The sequence below is a fragment of the Oncorhynchus nerka genome, linkage group LG4 (genome assembly GCF_034236695.1).
Source record: "Oncorhynchus nerka isolate Pitt River linkage group LG4, Oner_Uvic_2.0, whole genome shotgun sequence".
Classification (NCBI taxonomy): domain Eukaryota; kingdom Metazoa; phylum Chordata; class Actinopteri; order Salmoniformes; family Salmonidae; genus Oncorhynchus; species Oncorhynchus nerka.
This window is the reverse complement of record NC_088399.1, coordinates 31,553,475-31,573,481: the sequence shown is the minus strand read 5'-3', so window position 1 is coordinate 31,573,481 and position 20,007 is coordinate 31,553,475. Positions and strand designations below refer to the sequence as shown.

The 20,007-nt window shown below is 43.8% G+C and overlaps 1 protein-coding gene across 1 annotated transcript in view; it reads right to left on the bottom strand.

Annotated features, from left to right (window-relative positions):
* LOC115117426 (transmembrane protein 132D-like) overlaps positions 1 to 19,805 on the bottom strand; it is a 46,419-nt gene extending 26,614 nt beyond the window's left edge. Inside the window, exons 1-2 of the mRNA XM_029645901.2 lie at positions 19,643 to 19,805; positions 17,075 to 17,984 (exon numbers count right to left, since the gene is read on the bottom strand). Coding sequence (XP_029501761.2) covers positions 17,075 to 17,984; positions 19,643 to 19,805 — 1,073 coding nt within the window. The remainder of the gene's footprint in view (positions 1 to 17,074; positions 17,985 to 19,642) is intronic.
* Positions 19,806 to 20,007: the final 202 nt, after the last annotated feature.

Genomic DNA, 20,007 nt, shown 5'->3' with positions numbered 1-20,007 from the left:
AGATGATGATGAGGATGGGGCCACAACATTCAGATGATGATGATGGAGACAACGTTCAGATGATGATGATGATGATGGTGGGACAACTTTCAGACGATTTTGTTGAGGGACAACATTCAGATGATGATGATGATGGTGGGACAACATTCAGATGATGATGATGGGGGGACAATATTCAGATGAAGATGATGATGTAGGGACACAATTCAGATGATGATGATGATGGGGCATAACGTTCAGATGATGATGATGATGGGGGACAGCATTCAGATGATGATGATGATGGGGCATAACGTTCAGATGATGATGATGATGGGGGACAGCAGTCAGATGATGATGATGGGGGGACAACATTCAGATGAAGATGAAGATGATGATGTCGGGACAACATTCAGATGATGATGATGATGATGTAGGCCAAAATTCAGATGATGATGATGATGGGGGCTCAACATTCAGATGATGATGATGGGGGGACAGAATTCAGATGATGATGATGGGGGACAACATTTAGATGATGATGATTGGGGACAACATTTAGATGATGATGATGGGGGACAACATTTAGATGATGATGATGGCGGGACAACATTCAGATGATGATGATGGCGGGACAACATTCAGATGATGATGATGGCGGGACAACATTCAGATGATTATGATGGTGGGACAACATTCAGATGATGATGATGGGGGGACAACATTCAGATGATTATGATGGGGGGACAACATTCAGATGACGATGATGGGGGACAACATTTAGATGATGATGATGGCGGGACAACATTCAGATGATTATGATGGCGGGACAACATTCAGATGATGATGATGGGGGGACAGAATTCAGATGATGATGATGGGGGACAACATTCAGATGATTATGATGGCGGGACAACATTCAGATGATTATGATGGGGGGACAACATCAGAATAATTAGAGTCACTATTAAGTGATAACCCAGTGGCTTAAAGTCCCACGACGCATCCAGACAGACAACTCTTAATCTCCACACATACACGCACACCGACAAGTAAGCTTTATAAATATAATAACAGAGATTTCAGTGCAGTGGATTAGACAGACACGCACACACACACACACACACACACACACACACACACACACACACACACACACACACACACACACACACACACACACACACACACACACACACACACACACACACACACACCCCTTGTCCCGTCTGACTGCTGGGGCGTGTGATTCAGTCATACACACAGAGACTGGTGCTCAGTGACAGCTGACAGTCTGATCAATACTAACCCAGGCAGATCTGGATCGAGTTCTGGGTCAGGAGCCAGAGTAAATCACTCTCAGCTAGGTTCACTGAGGCAAGGCCAACATTAGAGCCAAGCAATCCACAAACCAAACATATTGTTACTCCTGCTATGATAAATGAGGACCTTCTTTTTATCTCAATTTAATGGGCCAGTATCAGGAACGAGAAGTGATTCAGACCAACAGTGACTAATTTGCCTGAGGAGGACTATAGCGATGAGGGGCAAAGCCCGATGACAACAGTCTATTTTCAGCCTGGCTGGATTAGTAAACAGTCCAAGTAAGAGATCAGGAAGGGGAAAGGAAAATAAAAGTCAAAGAGGAGGTTGATTAAATAAATCCTTGCCTGAGATGACGTTGAAAAGGGGGAATATGAAGAGAAACTTGTCTGTGTGACTTCCTCAAAGTCAACTCATCATCATTTCATTCGTAATCTTTTACAGCTCCCCTCTTCATCTACTATCTTCACATCTCACACCTTTACAATATATTTAATTGGGAACTGCCAACAGGCTATCAGCTAAATAAACTGCCGGTCGGAGACCTCCTGAACCTCCTCTCAGGCACAGCACAAACTCATCATCAAAATACCACTTTTCAAAATACACAAAGTTATCATCCCCTGGCCTGAATTTGACAAAGTATTAATTTGTTTGGACCAACCAATCACATTTGTTCAGGCAAAAGACAGGGCTGCCTGAAATGTCCTTAAATTACCCGCAATACTGTGGTGCAAATTAAATTACTTGTGTAAAATGAACAGCCATGCAACAGTCCCATTTTTTCTCCCCACAAGTCATTTTAAGTGTAATATTATATGCTGATATATGCTGTATATGCTGGTATTGTACAGTGGGAGTTTTCATAGAAAGAAAGACTGACAGGGATGGCCATTTTGGACAGACTGGAAATAGATGGTCTCTGAGCTCTGGCTCTGAGGTAGAGCAGCAAAGATGCTTACTGTAATTGAGAGCCTTGTTCCAATGACTGTGGGACTGGGACCACCGTCAAACACACATGCACACACTCACTCACATATGGCCGCACGCACACACACAAACTCACATTAAAGTCCAGGAGGCAGTAATGGAGCCATGGTCAGATCATCTCTCAACCAAAGGGTTAAACTCTCGAGTCATTTTCAATCAGGACAGGGATTATCTGTCATAAACCTGGGGGTTTGTACTCAATATTGGGCCTGGAGGAGTGAAGTAGAGCATGGATTTTCCCCCAGGAAGAATCACTCATCTCTGAGCCAAACCAAGCCAGGCCAGGCCGGGCCAGCCTGCAAATGGCCTTAAACACGGGGCTCAGTCCCTCCCCTTTCTAAATCTCAGTATGGGGCTATGATTTACAATGGGCCTCAAGCACAGAGGCCTAAAAGCATCTGTAGTGGGTCAATGAATTTGGGAAGTTCAGGGGGCATAGAGATTATTCTCTCAAATAAATATAATATCAAGGCCATGAGAGTTTAAGAGTCTTTCACCAAAGTGTCCTCAATGCTAGTCCAGGTCAGTTTTGTATATTTTTATTTATTTATTAGGGGTCCCCATTAGCTACTGCCAGGGCAGCAGTTACTCTTCCTGGGGTCCAAACACATTAACGCACTTACATCACACATAAAAAGAACAGTATCATACCATACACCACCAAATATCTACAATACAAAAATGTATAATTCCACCGTACAACAATATTACAATGTGTGTATGTGTGTGTCTGTACCTGTGTGTGTGTCTCTTCACAGTCCCCGCTGTTCCATAAGGTGTATTTACAGTGCATTTGGAAAGTATTCAGACCCCTCAACTTCTTCCACATTTTAATACGTTACAGCCTTATTCAAAAATGTATTAAATTAATGTTTTTCCTCATCAATCTACACACAATACCCCATAACGACAAAGAGAAAACAGGTTTATATAATTTTGCAAATGTATAGAAATTAAAAAACAGAAATACCTTATTTACATAACTATTTGAACCCTTTGCTATGAGACTTGAAATTGAGCTCAGGTGCATCCTGTTTCAATTGATCATTCTTGAGATGTTTCTACAACTTGATTGGAGTCTATCTGTTGTAAATTCAATTGATTGGAAATGTTTTGGAAAGGCACACCCCTGTCTGTATAAGGTCCCACAGTTGACAGTGCATGTCAGAGCAAAAACAAAGCCATGAGGTCGAAGGAATTGTCCGTAGAGCTCTGAGACAGGATTGTGTTAACTAGGGTAAGGGGCACTATTTTCACCTCTGGATGAAAAGCGTGCCCAAAGTAAACTGCCTGCTACTCAGGCCCAAAAGCCAGTATATGCATATAATTGGTAGATCTGGATAGACAACACTCTAAAGTTTCCAAATCTTGTAAAATAATGTCTGTGAGTATAACAGAACTTATTTGGCAGGCGAAAACCTGAGACAAATCCATCTAGGAAGTGGGATATTTGTATGTTTGTAGTTTTCTAATGAACGCCATTACAGTATCAATTGATTTATGCCTGTGCCATTAAACCCCTACAACTCATCCAGAACGCCGCAGCCCGTCTGGTGTTCAACCTTCCCAAGTTCTCTCACGTCACCCCGCTCCTCCGCTCCCTCCACTGGCTTCCAGTTGAAGCTCGCATCCGCTACAAGACCATGGTGCTTGCCTACGGAGCTGTGAGGGGAACGGCACCTCAGTACCTCCAGGCTCTGATCAGGCCCTACACCCAAACAAGGGCACTGCGTTCATCCACCTCTGGCCTGCTCGCCTCCCTACCACTGAGGAAGTACAGTTCCCGCTCAGCCCAGTCAAAACTGTTCGCTGCTCTGGCCCCCCAATGGTGGAACAAACTCCCTCACGACGCCAGGACAGCGGAGTCAATCACCACCTTCCGGAGACACCTGAAACCCCACCTCTTTAAGGAATACCTAGGATAGGATAAAGTAATCCCTCTCACCCCCTCCCCTGAAAAGATTTAGATGCACTACTGTTCCACTGGAGGTCATAAGGTGAATGCACCAATTTGTAAGTCGCTCTGGATAAGAGCGTCTGCTAAATGACTTAAATGTAAATGTAAATGTAAATTTAGGACTCAAATTGCACTTCCTATGGCTTCCACTAGATGTCAACAGTCTTTAGAAATTGTTTCAGGCTTGTATGCTGAAAAATGAGGGAGTAAGACCACTCTGAATGACTGGACCCTACAGTATCCCATAGATTTTTCATGTGCACGACTGAGAGCGAGCCTTTCTTGTTTACCTTTTATATTGATGACGTTATTGCCCAGTTGAAATATTATTGATTATTTAGGCTAAAAACAACCTGAGGATTGATTATAAACATAGTTTGACATGTTTCTACGAACTTTGCGGATATTAATTGGATTTTTCATCTGCCTGTTGTGACTGCATTTGAGCCTGTGGATTACTAAACAAAACGCACAAACAAAACAGAGGCTTTTGGATATAAAGAGGAACTTTATCGAACAAAACAAACATTTATTGAGGAAATGGGAGTCTTGTGAGTGCAACCATAAGAAGATCATCAAAGGTAAGTGATTAATTGTATTGTTATTTCTGACTTGTGTAACTCCTCTACTTGGCTCGTAACTGTTTGTAATGATTTGTCTGCTGGGCGCTGTTCTCAGATAATCGCATGGTATGGTTTCTCCGTAAAGCCTTTTTGAAATGGTTGGATTAACAAGAAGTTAATCTTTAAACCGATGTATAACACTTGTATGTTTTATTAATTTTTATAATGAGTATTTCTGTTTTTTTATTTGGCGCTCTGCAATTTCACTGGATGTTGGCCAGGTGGGACGCTACCCACGTCCCCTAGTGAGGTTAAGGCACAGATCTGTGGAAGTGTACTAAAACATTTCTTCAGCTTTAAAGGTCCTAAAGAACACAGCGGCCTCCATCATTCTTAAATGGAAGAAGTCTGGAACCAACATGACTTTTCCTAGAATTGGCTGCCCGGCCAAACTGAGCAATCGGGGGAGAAGGGCCTTGGTCAGAGAGGCGACCAAGAACCCATGGCCACTCTGACAGAGCTCCAGAGTTCCTCTGTGACGATGGGAGAACCATCCAGAAGGACAACCATCTCTGCAGCACTGCACCAATCAGGCATTTACAGTAGAGTGGCCAGATGGAAGCAACTCCTCAGTAAAAGGCACATGACAGCCAGCTTGGAGTTTGCCAAAATGCACCTAAAGACTTTCAGACCATGAGATACAAGATTTTCAGGTCTGATGAAACCAAGAATACCAAGTGTCACGTCTGGAGGAAGCCTGGCAACATCTCACCCTCTCACCTTCCCCCCCTACTCACAAGGCAGGCAATACGCTCGACCTCATCTTTACTAGATGCTGTTCCTCCACTAACCTCATTGCAACTCCCCTCCAAGTCTCCGACCACTACCTTGTATCCTTTTCCCTCTCGCTCTCATCCAACACTTCCCACACTGCCCCTACTCGGATGGTATCGCGCCGTCCCAACCTTCGCTCTCTCTCCCCCGCTACTCTCTCCTCTTCCATCCTATCATCTCTTCCCTCTGCTCAAACCTTCTCCAACCTATCTCCTGATTCTGCCTCCTCAACCCTCCTCTCCTCCCTTTCTGCATCCTTTGACTCTCTATGTCCCCTATCCTCCAGGCCGGCTCGGTCCTCCCTCCCGCTCCGTGGCTCGACGACTCATTGCGAGCTCACAGAACAGGGCTCCGGGCAGCCGAGCGGAAATGGAGGAAAACTCGCCTCCCTGCGGACCTGGCATCCTTTCACTCCCTCCTCTCTACATTTTCCTCCTCTGTCTCTGCTGCTAAAGCCACTTTCTACCACTCTAAATTCCAAGCATCTGCCTCTAACCCTAGGAAGCTCTTTGCCACCTTCTCCTCCCTCTGAATCCTCCTCCCCCCCTCCTCCCTCTCTGCAGATGACTTCGTCAACCATTTTGAAAAGAAGGTCGACGACATCCGATCCTCGTTTGCTAAGTCAAACGACACCGCTGGTTCTGCTCACACTGCCCTACCCTGTGCTCTGACCTCTTTCTCCCTCTCTCTCCAGATGACATCTCGCGTCTTGTGACGGCCGGCCGCCCAACAACCTGCCCGCTTGACCCTATCCCCTCCTCTCTTCTTCAGACCATCTCCGGTGACCTTCTCCCTTACCTCACCTCGCTCATCAACTCATCCCTGACCGCTGGCTACGTCCCTCCCGTCTTCAAGAGAGCGAGAGTTGCACCCTTCTGAAAAAACCTACACTCGATCCCTCCGATGTCAACAACTACAGACCAGTATCCCTTCTTTCTTTTCTCTCCAAAACTCTTGAACGTGCCGTCCTTGGCCAGCTCTCCCGCTATCTCTCTCAGAATGACCTTCTTGATCCAAATCAGTCAGGTTTCAAGACTAGTCATTCAACTGAGACTGCTCTTCTCTGTATCACGGAGGCGCTCCGCACTGCTAAAGCTAACTCTCTCTCCTCTGCTCTCATCCTTCTAGACCTATCGGCTGCCTTCGATACTGTGAACCATCAGATCCTCCTCTCCACCCTCTCCGAGTTGGGCATCTCCGGCGCGGCCCACGCTTGGATTGCGTCCTACCTGACAGGTCGCTCCTACCAGGTGGCGTGGCGAGAATCCGTCTCCTCACCACGTGCTCTCACCACTGGTGTCCCCCAGGGCTCTGTTCTAGGCCCTCTCCTATTCTCCCTATTCACCAAGTCACTTGGCTCTGTCATAACCTCACATGGTCTCTCCTATCATTGCTATGCAGACGACACACAATTAATCTTCTCCTTTCCCCCTTCTGACGACCAGGTGGCGAATCGCATCTCTGCATGTCTGGCAGACATATCAGTGTGGATGACGGATCATCACCTCAAGCTGAACCTCGGCAAGACGGAGCTGCTCTTCCTCCCGGGGAAGGACTGCCCGTTCCATGATCTCGCCATCACGGTTGACAACTCCATTGTGTCCTCGTCCCAGAGCGCTAAGAACCTTGGCGTGATCCTGGACAACACCCTGTCGTTCTCAAATAACATCAAGGCGGTGGCCCGTTCCTGTAGGTTCATGCTCTACAACATCCGCAGAGTACGACCCTGCCTCACACAGGAAGCGGCGCAGGTCCTAATCCAGGCACTTGTCATCTCCCGTCTGGATTACTGCAACTCGCTGTTGGCTGGGCTCCCTGCCTGTGCCATTAAACCCCTACAACTCATCCAGAACGCCGCAGCCCGTCTGGTGTTCAACCTTCCCAAGTTCTCTCACGTCACCCCGCTCCTCCGCTCTCTCCACTGGCTTCCAGTTGAAGCTCGCATCCGCTACAAGACCATGGTGCTTGCCTACGGAGCTGTGAGGGGAACGGCACCTCAGTACCTCCAGGCTCTGATCAGGCCCTACACCCAAACAAGGGCACTGCATTCATCCACCTCTGGCCTGCTCGCCTCCCTACCACTGAGGAAGTACAGTTCCCGCTCAGCCCAGTCAAAACTGTTCGCTGCTCTGGCCCCCAATGGTGGAACAAACTCCTCACGACGCCAGGACAGCGGAGTCAATCACCACCTTCCGGAGACACCTGAAACCCCACCTCTTTAAGGAATACCTAGGATAGGATAAAGTAATCCTTCTCACCCCCTTAAAAGACCTAGATGCACTATTGTAAAGTGGCTGTTCCACTGGATGTCATAAGGTGAAAGCACCAATTTGTAAGTCGCTCTGGATAAGAGCGTCTGCTAAATGACTTAAATGTAATGTAAATGTAATCCCTACGGTGAAGTATGGTGGTGGCAGCATCATGCTGTGGGGATGTTTTTCAGCGTCAGGCACTGGGAGACAAGTCAGGATCTAGGGCAAGATGAACGGAGCAATGTACAGAGAGATCCTTGATGAAAACCTGCTCCAGAGCGCTCAGGACCTCAGACTGGGGCGAAGGTTCTCCTTCCAACAGGACAATGAGACTAAGCACACAGCCAAGACAACACAGGAGTGGCTTCAGGACAAGTCTCTGAATGTCCTTGAGTGCCCCAGCCAGAGCCAGGACTTGAACCCAATCAAACATCTCTGGAGAGACCTGAAAATAGCTGTGCCGCGACGCTCCCCATCCAACCTGACAGAGCTTGAGAAATCTGCAGAGAAGAATGGGGGAAACTCCCCAAAACAGGTGTGCCAAGCTTGTAGCGTCATACCCAAGAAGAGGGGCTTCAATAAAGTACAGAGTAAACGTTCTGAATACTTATGTAAATGTGATATTTCTATTTGATTTGCTTTGTCATTATGGGGTATTGTGTGTAGATTGATGAGAGGGGGGACCTATGTAACGGGAATGTAGTAGGAGATGTTTTTCATAATTTTCAATTAATATTCATGCACAGCCCTATCAATCAGGTGCACTCCACCTGTCCTTGTCATGCGCGCTCCTTGTGTTTGGTAGAATAAACTTCATTTATTCTCTTCAAAAACGGCAAACTCATTATCACATTTCCATGGATTGACATAAGGTAATTGACTCCCAGAATCATAAAGGTATATGTTATGGCTGCTGTCCCTGTACAGGGATCAACATCAGCGGAAATTTCAGAGTGACAACTAATAGTACTCGATACAACTCAAACTTTCATTAAAACACACATGCAGGGTACTCAATTAAAGCTACACTCGTTGTGAATCTAGCCAACATGTCAGATTTTTAAAATGCTTTTCGGCGAAAGCATGAGAAGCTATTATCTGATAGCATGCAACCCCCGAAATACCCAAAGGGAACGTAAACAAAATAATTAGCGTAGCCGGCGCTACACAAAACGCAAAATAAAATATAAAATAGTCATTACCTTTGACGAGCTTCTTTGTTGGCACTCCTATATGTCCCATAAACATCACAATTGGGTATTTTTTTTCCGATTAAATCCGTCCATGTATACCCAAAATGTCCATTTATGAAGCCCGTCTGATCAGGAAAAAACTGCTTTCCAAAACGCAACGTCATTTTTTAAAATTAAAAAAGTTGCCTATAAACTTTGACAAAACACTTCAAACTACTTTTGTAATCCAACTTTAGGTATTAGTAAACGTTAATAATCGATCAAATTGATCACGGGGCGATCTGTATTCAATAGCAGCAAGTCTTGAAATCATGGTCCATATTCTCCCTTTCATAACTTCCTCCGGTGTACTCGGTGACAGGAAGTGCCTATTTCTCATTTCACAAAGGATAAACTTCAACCCAATTGCCAGTACTGGCGACATCGTGTGGAAGCTGTAGGCATTGTAAACTGGACGCTATCTATTTTCCCTTGCCATAGACAATACAGAGACTGGCGGAGGGATATTTTTTTGTGTGTTTTTTTGTGAACAGTTTTCCCTGGGATTTTGCCTCCTACACACGTTCTGTTATAGTCACAGACATGATTTAACCAGTTTTAGAAACGTCAGAGTGTTTTCTATCCACACATACTAATCATATGCATATACTATATTCCTAGCATGAGTTGCAGGACGTTAAAATTTTGTGTGATTTTTAACAAAAAGCTGCAAAAATTCGCAGCCTCCACTAACTGAAAAAACCCTCTTGAAACAAATTGTGTCAAACCACCCAATTATAACAGCATGATTCATCAACAGAAATACAACTTCAGGTAAGATACAGTCCCAATCACAGCCAGTTGTGATACAGCCTGGATTCAAACCAGGGTGTCTTTAGTGACACCTCCAGCACTGAGATGCAGTGCCTTAGACCCCTGCGCCACTTGGGAGCCCCAATTCATGCACTTATCAGGAGAACATCCCTGGTCTTCCCTACTGGCTCTGATCTGGTGGACTCACTAAACACACATGCTTCATTTGTAAAGACGTCTGAGTGTTGGAGTGTGCCCGTGGCTATCTGTAAATAAAATAAAGAAAGAAAATGATGCCGTCTGGTTCCACTCTCAAATAGGTCCATGGTTGCAAAGGGCATCAGTGTCTTAACAGAGCGATTTGCCAAGGCAGAATACTCTGAGCGCAGCGCAGCCATATCCAGAAATCTGGTAGTGGCTTCTGATTCAATTCCATTTTCACAGAACTGCTTGTTCAGATATCGTTAAGGGGACTGGAGGCAGAGCATGAAAGGGATAACGAATCCAGTTGTTTGTGTGGTCCGTTTTGGGAAAGTCTCTGTGTAAATGCACACCCAGCTCACTCAGGTGCTTCACTATATCATATTTGACATTGTCCGTAAGCTTGAGTTCTTTTGCACACAAACAATCATACAATGATGGAAAGACCTGGTGGTGTCCTTGTTAATGCAGACAGAGAACAGCTCCAAATGTTTAATCATAGCCTCAATTTTGTCCCACACATTGAATATAGTTGTGGAGAGTCCCTGTAATCCTAGATTCAGATCACTCGGGCAAGCAAAAACATCACCCAGATAGGCCACTCGTGTGAGAAACTCGTCATATTGCAAGCAGTCAGACAAGTGAAAATGATGGTCAGTAAAGAACTTTAAGTTCATCTCTCAATTGAATTTTTTTTTGTCAATACTTTGCCCCTTGATAACCAGCGCACTTCTGTATGTTGTAAAAGTGTTACATGGTCGCTGCCCATGTCATTGGATAGTGCAGAAAATACACAAGAGTTCAGGGACCTTGCTTTAACAAAGTGAACCATTTTCACAGTAGTGTCCAAAACGTCTTTCAAGATATCAGGCATTCCCTTGGCAGCAGGAGCCTCTCGGTGGATGCTGCAGTGTACCCAACTGCTTGCGCGCGTGTTACCACTCCACAATGTCTTCCTGTCATGGCTTTTGCGCCATCAGTACAGATACCAACACATCTTGACCACCAATGTCCATTTGATGTCACAAAGCTGTCCAGTAAAAATGTCCAACAAATATTACAACAAATATGATGGCTGAACTCAAATGTGCTGGTTGATAAAATACCTGTATTTATGGGAAAGATTTTTGAAAAGGGTATTTTGTTCTTAAATAATATTTTAAATTGTAATAGTAGAGTTATGTCCTTCATGGAGTTATCAGAATGGTACGGTAAGGTCTGCTCAATCCAAGAGTACAACCAATTGATTACAGCATTGCCCCAGAAATGGAGGAGGCGGGTGGCAGCGGGAGGAGGTAGGGAACTGGTCTGTCTGCCCAATGTAAGGGATCAAAACTGGCGGAGGAATAGAAATAGCATAAATAGGAAAGTATACCAGTTTAATTTGAGGACCATGATGTTGACAACTGTGACATACAGATTGCAAAATAGTTTGGAAGAGATTTTTGATTCCATGGTACAGGGTGTATGAGTTGATATATAAAACAAGACAAGATTCAAGACTTCGTGCTTTTCAGTTAAAATGATTATATAGAATTCTTGCCACCAACAAAATGTTGAATATTTGAGGCATAAAATCATCGAAGCTCTGCAGATTTCGTTGTGAGGTTACAGAATCAATAGACCATTTATTTTGGTATTGCCCTCAGGTAGCCTGTTTCTGGTCTCAGGTTCAGGAATGGCTGAAAATTCATAGCATTGATCTAAAATTGACCCTCGAAATAGTACTGTTTGGAGATCTGGAGAGACTGGGTCAGTCCATTACTAATATACTAATACTCCTAGTAAAATTATTTATCTTCAACACACATCTGTAGATACATTAAACATCATAGCATAGTTGAAAGATATGTGTTGCGTAGAAACACGAAGTGGGTGGCCAGCAGAGATAGATGGGATGGGCTGAGGGAAGCTGAGGGTTGGTATGTGGAATTGGAGACAAGTGGGAGTGGAGTTGATGTGTGAGAGAGAGATTGATGGTCAAAAGATAAAGGAGAAAAAAAAGTCAAAATAAAAAATAATAAAAGTACATTTGAATGACACTAAGTGGCAGTGATTTTACAACTAATGCCGGTTTGCCTGAGGCTGATGCCGTGCAGGTGTTTGTACACATGCATATACACACACTCTCATTCAAATAAACACATACAAGAACACGCACATACATGTAATAGTGCCAGACATGCACACAAACATTTAAAGTTGGCATTGCTGTTATGATTTCAGTTGTCCTTTTTTGCATTGTTGTTTGCTGTTTTCTTCTGTCTTTTCCCTTTTTCTCTTTAGTTCATTCTCTTGGTTGTTGGTGCATTGGGGGGTTCTTGGGGGTGGGGAATGGAATTCATTATATATTTTTCCGGGGGGGGGGGTGTCGAATGGTTGAGGGACAGCTATTGGGGAACTGTGGGGGATCTTGGAGGGTTACATTTTTGAAAGTAGAGCTGATGTGTGTCTCTATGGGTGCGGGCCTTACTAAATGGACAGTTAGAAAATGTGAAGAACATTCATTTTTTATTTTTTAAGTAACATTTTTTAAAATATATATATATTTTTAATGTGGATCACATTTTTATTTGGCTTACCCCGACGGCATTGTGCGTACCCCTGTTTGGGAATACCTGCTATAAGGAATTTGAAATTATTGTACTTTTATTTTGATACTTAAGTATATTTGAGCAATTACACTTACTTTTGATACTTAAGTATATTTAAAACCAAATACTTTTAGACTCAAGTAGTATTTTACTGTGTGACTTTCACTTTTACTTGAGTGATTTTCTATTAAGGTATCTTGCACCACTGCTCATAGGGAGCGTTTCAAGACTGGTGATGGACACCCAGGAGGCCCAGAGACAGATGAGCTGGGGGAAATGTTGAGCCAGCAACCCCTGGAAGGTATCCTCGATGATGACAATTTGGACAGTTCAGATGGGGGACTGTTCCAATCCTCATTTGGTAGGACACATTCATTCAACATGTGCAATCCCCGGACTCCAGGGAACATGTAATGTGTCAGTTATCTCTTGCACTCCCATAATAAGAATTATGTAATGAACTCAACTCTTGAAGAAATAATGTTCTCTAATGCAGCAATGCAATCATTTTCTAGAGGCAGATTATCACCATAGCTTAGAGGAGATAATGCAGGATGAAGGTCAGCCTACTACATCTGCAGCAGCCAGGAGGGAAGATTGTGTGAGAATGCATGACAAACTGACCATGGAATTTCATGAGCACAAACTAATGTATTTAAAAGAAGAGCATGATATGAAGATGCTAATCCTTCATGTTGTGTTGGTTATGAAGGAGGAGAGAAACAGGAAGCAGCAGCAGTACCAATGTTCTTCTCAAACCAGCACCAGTTCGGTGTCCCGATATTTCCATTTGTGAATTAAAAACATTTTTGTTACCAATCCATGTCTACGGTTTGCTTCAATCACCTGAGCTATCTTTGTTGTGAGAAGTGCTGCATAGCAAAAGCATCTCTGCAGGCTAGTCCATTTCTGTCATTGTCTGCCTCAACCATTGGAACATCTAGGTCATCCTCATCTTCAATGCAAGGATCTAGGCAGCCATGCTGTTTGAGGTAATTGTGAAGCACTGCTGTTGCAATTATTACAATGCAGCATCATCTTGGTTAAAAGCGTAATGTGCTTCTTACACAGGACATTACTCTTCCATACACCAAGCATGTGCTCCAATATACCTCTGGTGCGGATATGAGCTTGGTTGTACCATTTTTGCTCAGGTCCTATTGCATGAAGATAGGGAGTGAACAAGAAGTTGGACTGTGCATACCCACTGTCACCAAGTAAGATTCCACTATGTTGTCCACCTTCAAGCTGAGCATACAAAGAGGAATCCTTGAGTCATGAGTTGCACCTTTCCAAAATGCACCAATGTTGGAGAACTGCACACACTTGTTACATTTACTGAGAACCAGTTTTTGCGATTCCTGTACTCCTCAGCATCTGCTGTTGAGAGAAACTTGATGGGAATATGACATCCATCTATACAGCCGATGACTCCATGGAAGTTCCCATATTCATAGAACTCTACCTTGTAGTTGGCTCAGGCAGCAGCATCAGGGAACTTGGTATAATTGTCATTCAGTTCACATATAGCATTGCAGACTTTGTGGACGATTATGCATACAGTTAGTTCATTTGCACCACACAAATCTCCTGTTTCATGATGGAAGGTTCCAGATCCCAAAAACCTCAAGGGGATCAATACTTGTAGGGAAGGAGGGATGGGCTTTATCCTAAGAGACTTAGATAAAGCCTTGGCTCAAGAATTGTCTTTGTACATATGGAAATGGTCACAGAAATAGATTTTAGTCCAGGTAATCCATTTTCCTCCAATGCCAAGGTCAACCTTGGGGCCAGCATTCATTAATCAGAAGTTAAACCTGCCTCTAGGCCAGGTTTAATTTAAGCCTTCACTTAGATCTAGATGAACTCTAAACGTCCTTCTGGAAATCAGATTTAAAAAAATCTAGACTAGTGCAAGTCTGAGACTATTTTAAACCATGTCTGAGAAATGGCATTTCAGTTAGTCCAGTTTAAAAGTGCAATTTAGTCTAGGATTAAGCTTCATCTGTGTCTGCGAAACCGCTCCTAGAAGGCTTAACAAAATGACATACATTTGGAACCTTAAACAACTAAACACAACTCTACAACCGAAAAAAAACAACCTTATAGGTCATTTTCTTTACTTACATTTGTCACGTTCTGACCTTTATTTCCTTTGTTTTGTATTTATTTAGTATGGTCAGGGCGTGAGTTGGGTGGGCAGTCTATGTTTGTTTTTCTATGATTTGGGTATTTCTATGTTTCGGCCTAGTATGGTTCTCAATCAGAGGCAGGTGTCATTAGTTGTCTCTGATTGAGAATCATACTTAGGTAGCCTGGGTTGCACTGTTTGTTTGTGGGTGATTGTCTATGTTGATGGCTTGTTTCAGCGCAGCGCACATTAGCTTCACGGTTGTTATTTTGTTTACTGTTTTTTGTATAGTGTTTCAGTGTTCCTTTCTTTAATTAAACATTCAACATGAACACATATCACGCTGCATATTGGTCCTCCGATCCTTCTCGCCTCTCCTCTTCAGATGAAGAGGAGGATGATCGTGACAACATTGCTCAAAACCACTTCTTAAAACTAGGCGAAACATGGCCAGACTGGGAGTTTTTTTTTTGCTAGGAGCTCGTCCTTCGCATTATAGAACGTGCTGACTTCACTATGTCATTCTATCTTCTATGTTATCTGAGAAAATGGGTGTGTTACTTTGTCCCCTACACTTTGAGATATCAACATATCAGAAGCTTTTCTACTGTTTCTTCAAACAAAACGAGTGGAAGAGTGGAAAATGCAAACTTCCCCCGAAATTACTTTAAGTTATACTGATCTAAAACATTCCAATAAAAGCAACTTTATTCTGCTCTGTGATGTGCATCCAAGGCAACGAGTAGAGCTTTTGCAAAACAGACTGAATTGTGTGTTTGGCGCGATAAAGCTGCCTGCGTAATAAGTTAATTTTCACCATAAGGAGTCAGGCAGTTGTTAGTTATTTGTTTTCTTGCTCCATTAAATGTATGCATTATTTATGAACTAAAAAAAATCAGAGATCCCTTTTCAAACGTTAATGGGATGTTAAGATATGAAGGCTGCCGAATCCATTACCCAATTATTTCCCTGTCTATGGAAGACTGCCTTCAGAACTTCTTCCAGTCGGGAGTGAAGTAGACTGGGACTGGCACACGACAAGTCTGTAATCTGTGTAGGGAGCGGAACAGCAAGACGACTTCCAGCCACACCAGCGTTCAACCGTCCCACAGCATGGCCTTGGTGACACGCCCTGGCGCTATTCAAGTGGCCTTAAGTTACAATTTAAATGCATGGAACTTATCCTTTGAGAAGAGCCCTTCTTATTCATCATGGTGATAGACTTTTTACACAAGGCCTAAAATGGCAATAAAAACATTCTGTCTCTAATTTCTGACTACACACAATATTATTTTGTCCTCATATACACAAACATCTTTTTAACAGGAAAAGAGGTTAACATTTGCTATGTGTTCTGAGAATGTTTTCATAATCCATACATAAATCCTATTTCTTAACTTTCTATTATTTATGGATTTATGTTTTGAGCCAGGGGCCAGCACATTATGGTAGCATGCGTCAAGGTAACAGAAAAGGCACAGTAAGACTTAGTGATAAAAGTCATGATGCATTAGTACGACCACAACATATAGACCTAAATTTACATTAAGCAAATAGGATGTAGAATGGATCCATTAGTGAGTTAGAGTGTATCAGTGCATGCAGAATACGTTCAGCACGTTTAGACAACACAAAACTTTACAATAGAATATATAGACAAAGTAAGGTCATATCAACACCATTATGTGCAAACTTCACAGCTAATGTATCAGACTGATCTGATTGTGACCTGGATATTCTAGCTATGGACTGAACAGACAGTATATCCAAGCAGTGATCTTACCTAGGGCTGTACAATTAATTGAATTCACATAGAAATTGCAATATTGACATGTGCAATATGCAAATCGCAAGAGATTCATATCGCATGCTATATTTTGACATTTTCATATCGCATGCAATATTTTCAAACGCTGCGTGTAATGTCAGTATTTATAGTTTACTCTGTTTTTTTCTCCTCTTGTGGCTGCATCCCACACATACCAAGCTCCGTCCCATCACTCAAACCCTGGAGTTACCTCTCACTGTTAGATCGACTATAAGTTTGCATGCTGTTCTGTTCGATCAATTGCAGTCAACAGATTGTTCCAAATAAGAACGATGCTGCTTTAACTTTTGCTTTTTAATATAAATCATTCTATTTCTATTATTTCAACTGTTCAACCATATGTTTTGATCTAAATCGCAAGTCAAATTGCAATTGCAATATTTGCTAAAAAAAAAGACAATTCTATTTTTTCCCATATCGTGCAGCCCTACTCTTACCTAAGAGTGAAGCTCTCCACAGCAGACACACTGGACAGGAACACATAGAAGGTGGCCAAGTCGGTGGTCCTCAGTGGTTTGGATGAGGTCTGGACCACCACGGCTCCCCCTAACCTCAGACGCAGGAACGTAGGGCTTCCAGGTGGTGCCTTTAGGATGTTGACACTCCCTACCCTCCTCATGGGTATACCAGACCCCACTGGGCCGCCCCTCCCCACCCCCACATGCTGCAGGCTGTCTTGGGGAACACACTGGCCTGTCCAGTCCCGTCGGCTCTGGAAGTAGATCTCCACGGGAATACCCTGCACCTCTCCCTGTCTATCCCTGCTGTTGGAGCTGGAGGAGCGGCTGGTGGGGCTGAACCAGGCCGGGTCGGGCTTCAACTGGGCAACACAGAAACCCCCTGGGGACAGCAGGCATGCCCCCCGCACCTCCTGCGTCTCACAGAAGGCATACGCCGTCACACAGTGGGCCCCCTCCTCCGTTCCCTTCCTCCCACCACTACCCACCTCCACCCCCTCCCCAGCCCTGCCCCCTCCAACGTCACCTCCATTGGCCATACTGGGCATGTGAAAGAGGATCCTGATAATGGGGGCAGAGGAGAGGACCTGGCGTGCCAGGATGACAGGGAGGATCCTGCGACTGCCAAGGAGCAGCTCTGGGCCGATGGGTCTCTCCACAGACAGGGAGCCGAAGGTGACATTGACGGCCGGCTGCAGGAGGCCCGCCCCAGGGTTGGTAATGAGGAAGGCCTGCCTCTGGGCTTGCAGACTGGAGTTCCCCAGCAGCTCCTGGCTGTAGTCCCTCAACAGCAGGTGGTCTGCGTTGAGGATCTGGTAGCCAACTGAGGGGTAGACAGGGAAGGGAGCTTGGTTCTTGGTGTCCTTGAACAGCTCCTGGCAGTGCACACCTAGAGGATGAGATATGAAATACAGCTGTTAGCATAGAGCAAAAAGAAAGCACATAGCAAATGTATGTCTGTTTAAAGTATATAGTAGCATTATTATAGAATGGATTTTCTGAACATTTGGTTTAAAAATTGAATAATGGTGGATATAAAAAGAAATTCTAATGCACAGTGACCCGTGTTTATTCAGTGACTTCAGCGGAATCCTAGAAGAGATTACCAAGCTTTTCAGGGAAGGTTTGCTGAAAACCAATATTTACACCAGTCACTTATCACACTGAAAGTCCTAGCTAGCCCAATGCCCTCCTGCCTCACTATACAGCCCATCACAGCCCATCATGACACAGCCACACATAACACACACACGCAGACCGACACAACACATACACACATACATACACATTCCACAAACACATCATTTGCTGCTGCTACTCTGTTCTTTATTTATTTTATTATTACCTATCCTGATGCCTAGTCACTTTACCATGCCTTCATATACATATTTACCTAAAATACCTTGTACCTCTGCACATTGTACTGGTACTCCCTGTATATAGCTTAACTTACAAGTATTTTATTTGATTCAAATCTGCATTGTTGGGAAGGGCTCGTAAACGAGCATTTCACAGTAAAGTCTACACCAGTTGAGTTCGGTGCATGCGGAAAAGACAAATCCAGCACAATCCCTTTCATTGTAAACATCAACGAGAACAGCAGTTTGCAGCTTAACAGCAGAGCACTACAATAACTAGGCAAAGTATGAAGCAAATGTACGTAGGAAGTATTTTTCTGCCACAACTTCACTGGGTATATGTGTAATCCTGTTATAATACACAGGCTATTGTACCTTGTCTGAGCCCTACATTCCACAGTGGTCTTCAGAAAACTACAGGGTAGCTACATTACACGGTAATTACAAAATACATACTGTTGAAGAAGAGAATGGCAACAGTTGTTAAAATACATAACATAACATGCAACAACTGTATAACATCCAACCTGGTGGACAATGTTGTGAGAAATATATGCTGGACCCTTAAACGCTTTGGATGTACACAATACATATCCTGCTTTCAAAAATGCACATACAGTATGAAAGCCCATGGGATACACAGCCTTATTATACACTGAGTGTACAAAACATTAGGACCACTTGCTCTTTCCATGACATAGACTGACCAGGTGAATCCAGGTGAATGCTATGATCCCTTATTGATGTCAAATCCACTTCAATCAGTGTAGATGAAGTGGAGAAGACAGGTTAAAGAAGGACTTTTGAGCCTTAATACAATTGAGACATGGATTGTGTACAGGCAATCTAAGATGAGCTTGGGAAGGGCTTAATGCAATGATGGGAAGAGAGAGTAAAAGAGAGAACAATACAATTGCTGACTGTAAACGACCTTAACTGCTTTAATGGAAGATTTGACACTGTCGATTTTAAAGACGAACGTGAACAAATATGTGACAGCATCCCCAAATCCGTACCAGGCAGGGATACAGCCTGACAGGATGCTCTCTATTTTGCATCTGTAAAAGTGTGTGACTGTTTTAGGTGACAAGTCACATTTTTTCAGCCTCCTGAGGTGGAAGATGCACGCTGTCTGTGTGCGTGGACCATTTCAGTTTGTCCGTGATGTATACACCGAGGAATGTAAAACTTTCCACCTTCTCCACTACTGTCCCGTTGATGTGGATGGGGGGATGCTCCCTCTGCTGTTTCCTGAAGTCCACGATCATCTCCTTTGTTTTGTTGACGTTGAGTGAGAGGTTATTTTCTTGACACCACACTCCAAGGACCCTCACCTCCACCCTGTAGGCCATTTCTTCATTGTTGGTAATCAAGTCTACCATTGTAGTGTCGTCTGCAAACGTGATGATTGAGTTGGAGGCGTGCACGGCCACACAGTCATGGGTGAACAGGGAGTACAGGAGAGGGCTGAGAACGCACCCTTGTGGGGCCGCAGTGTTTAGGATCAGTGGGTTGGAGATGTTTCCTACCCTCACCACCTAGGGGCGCCCGTCA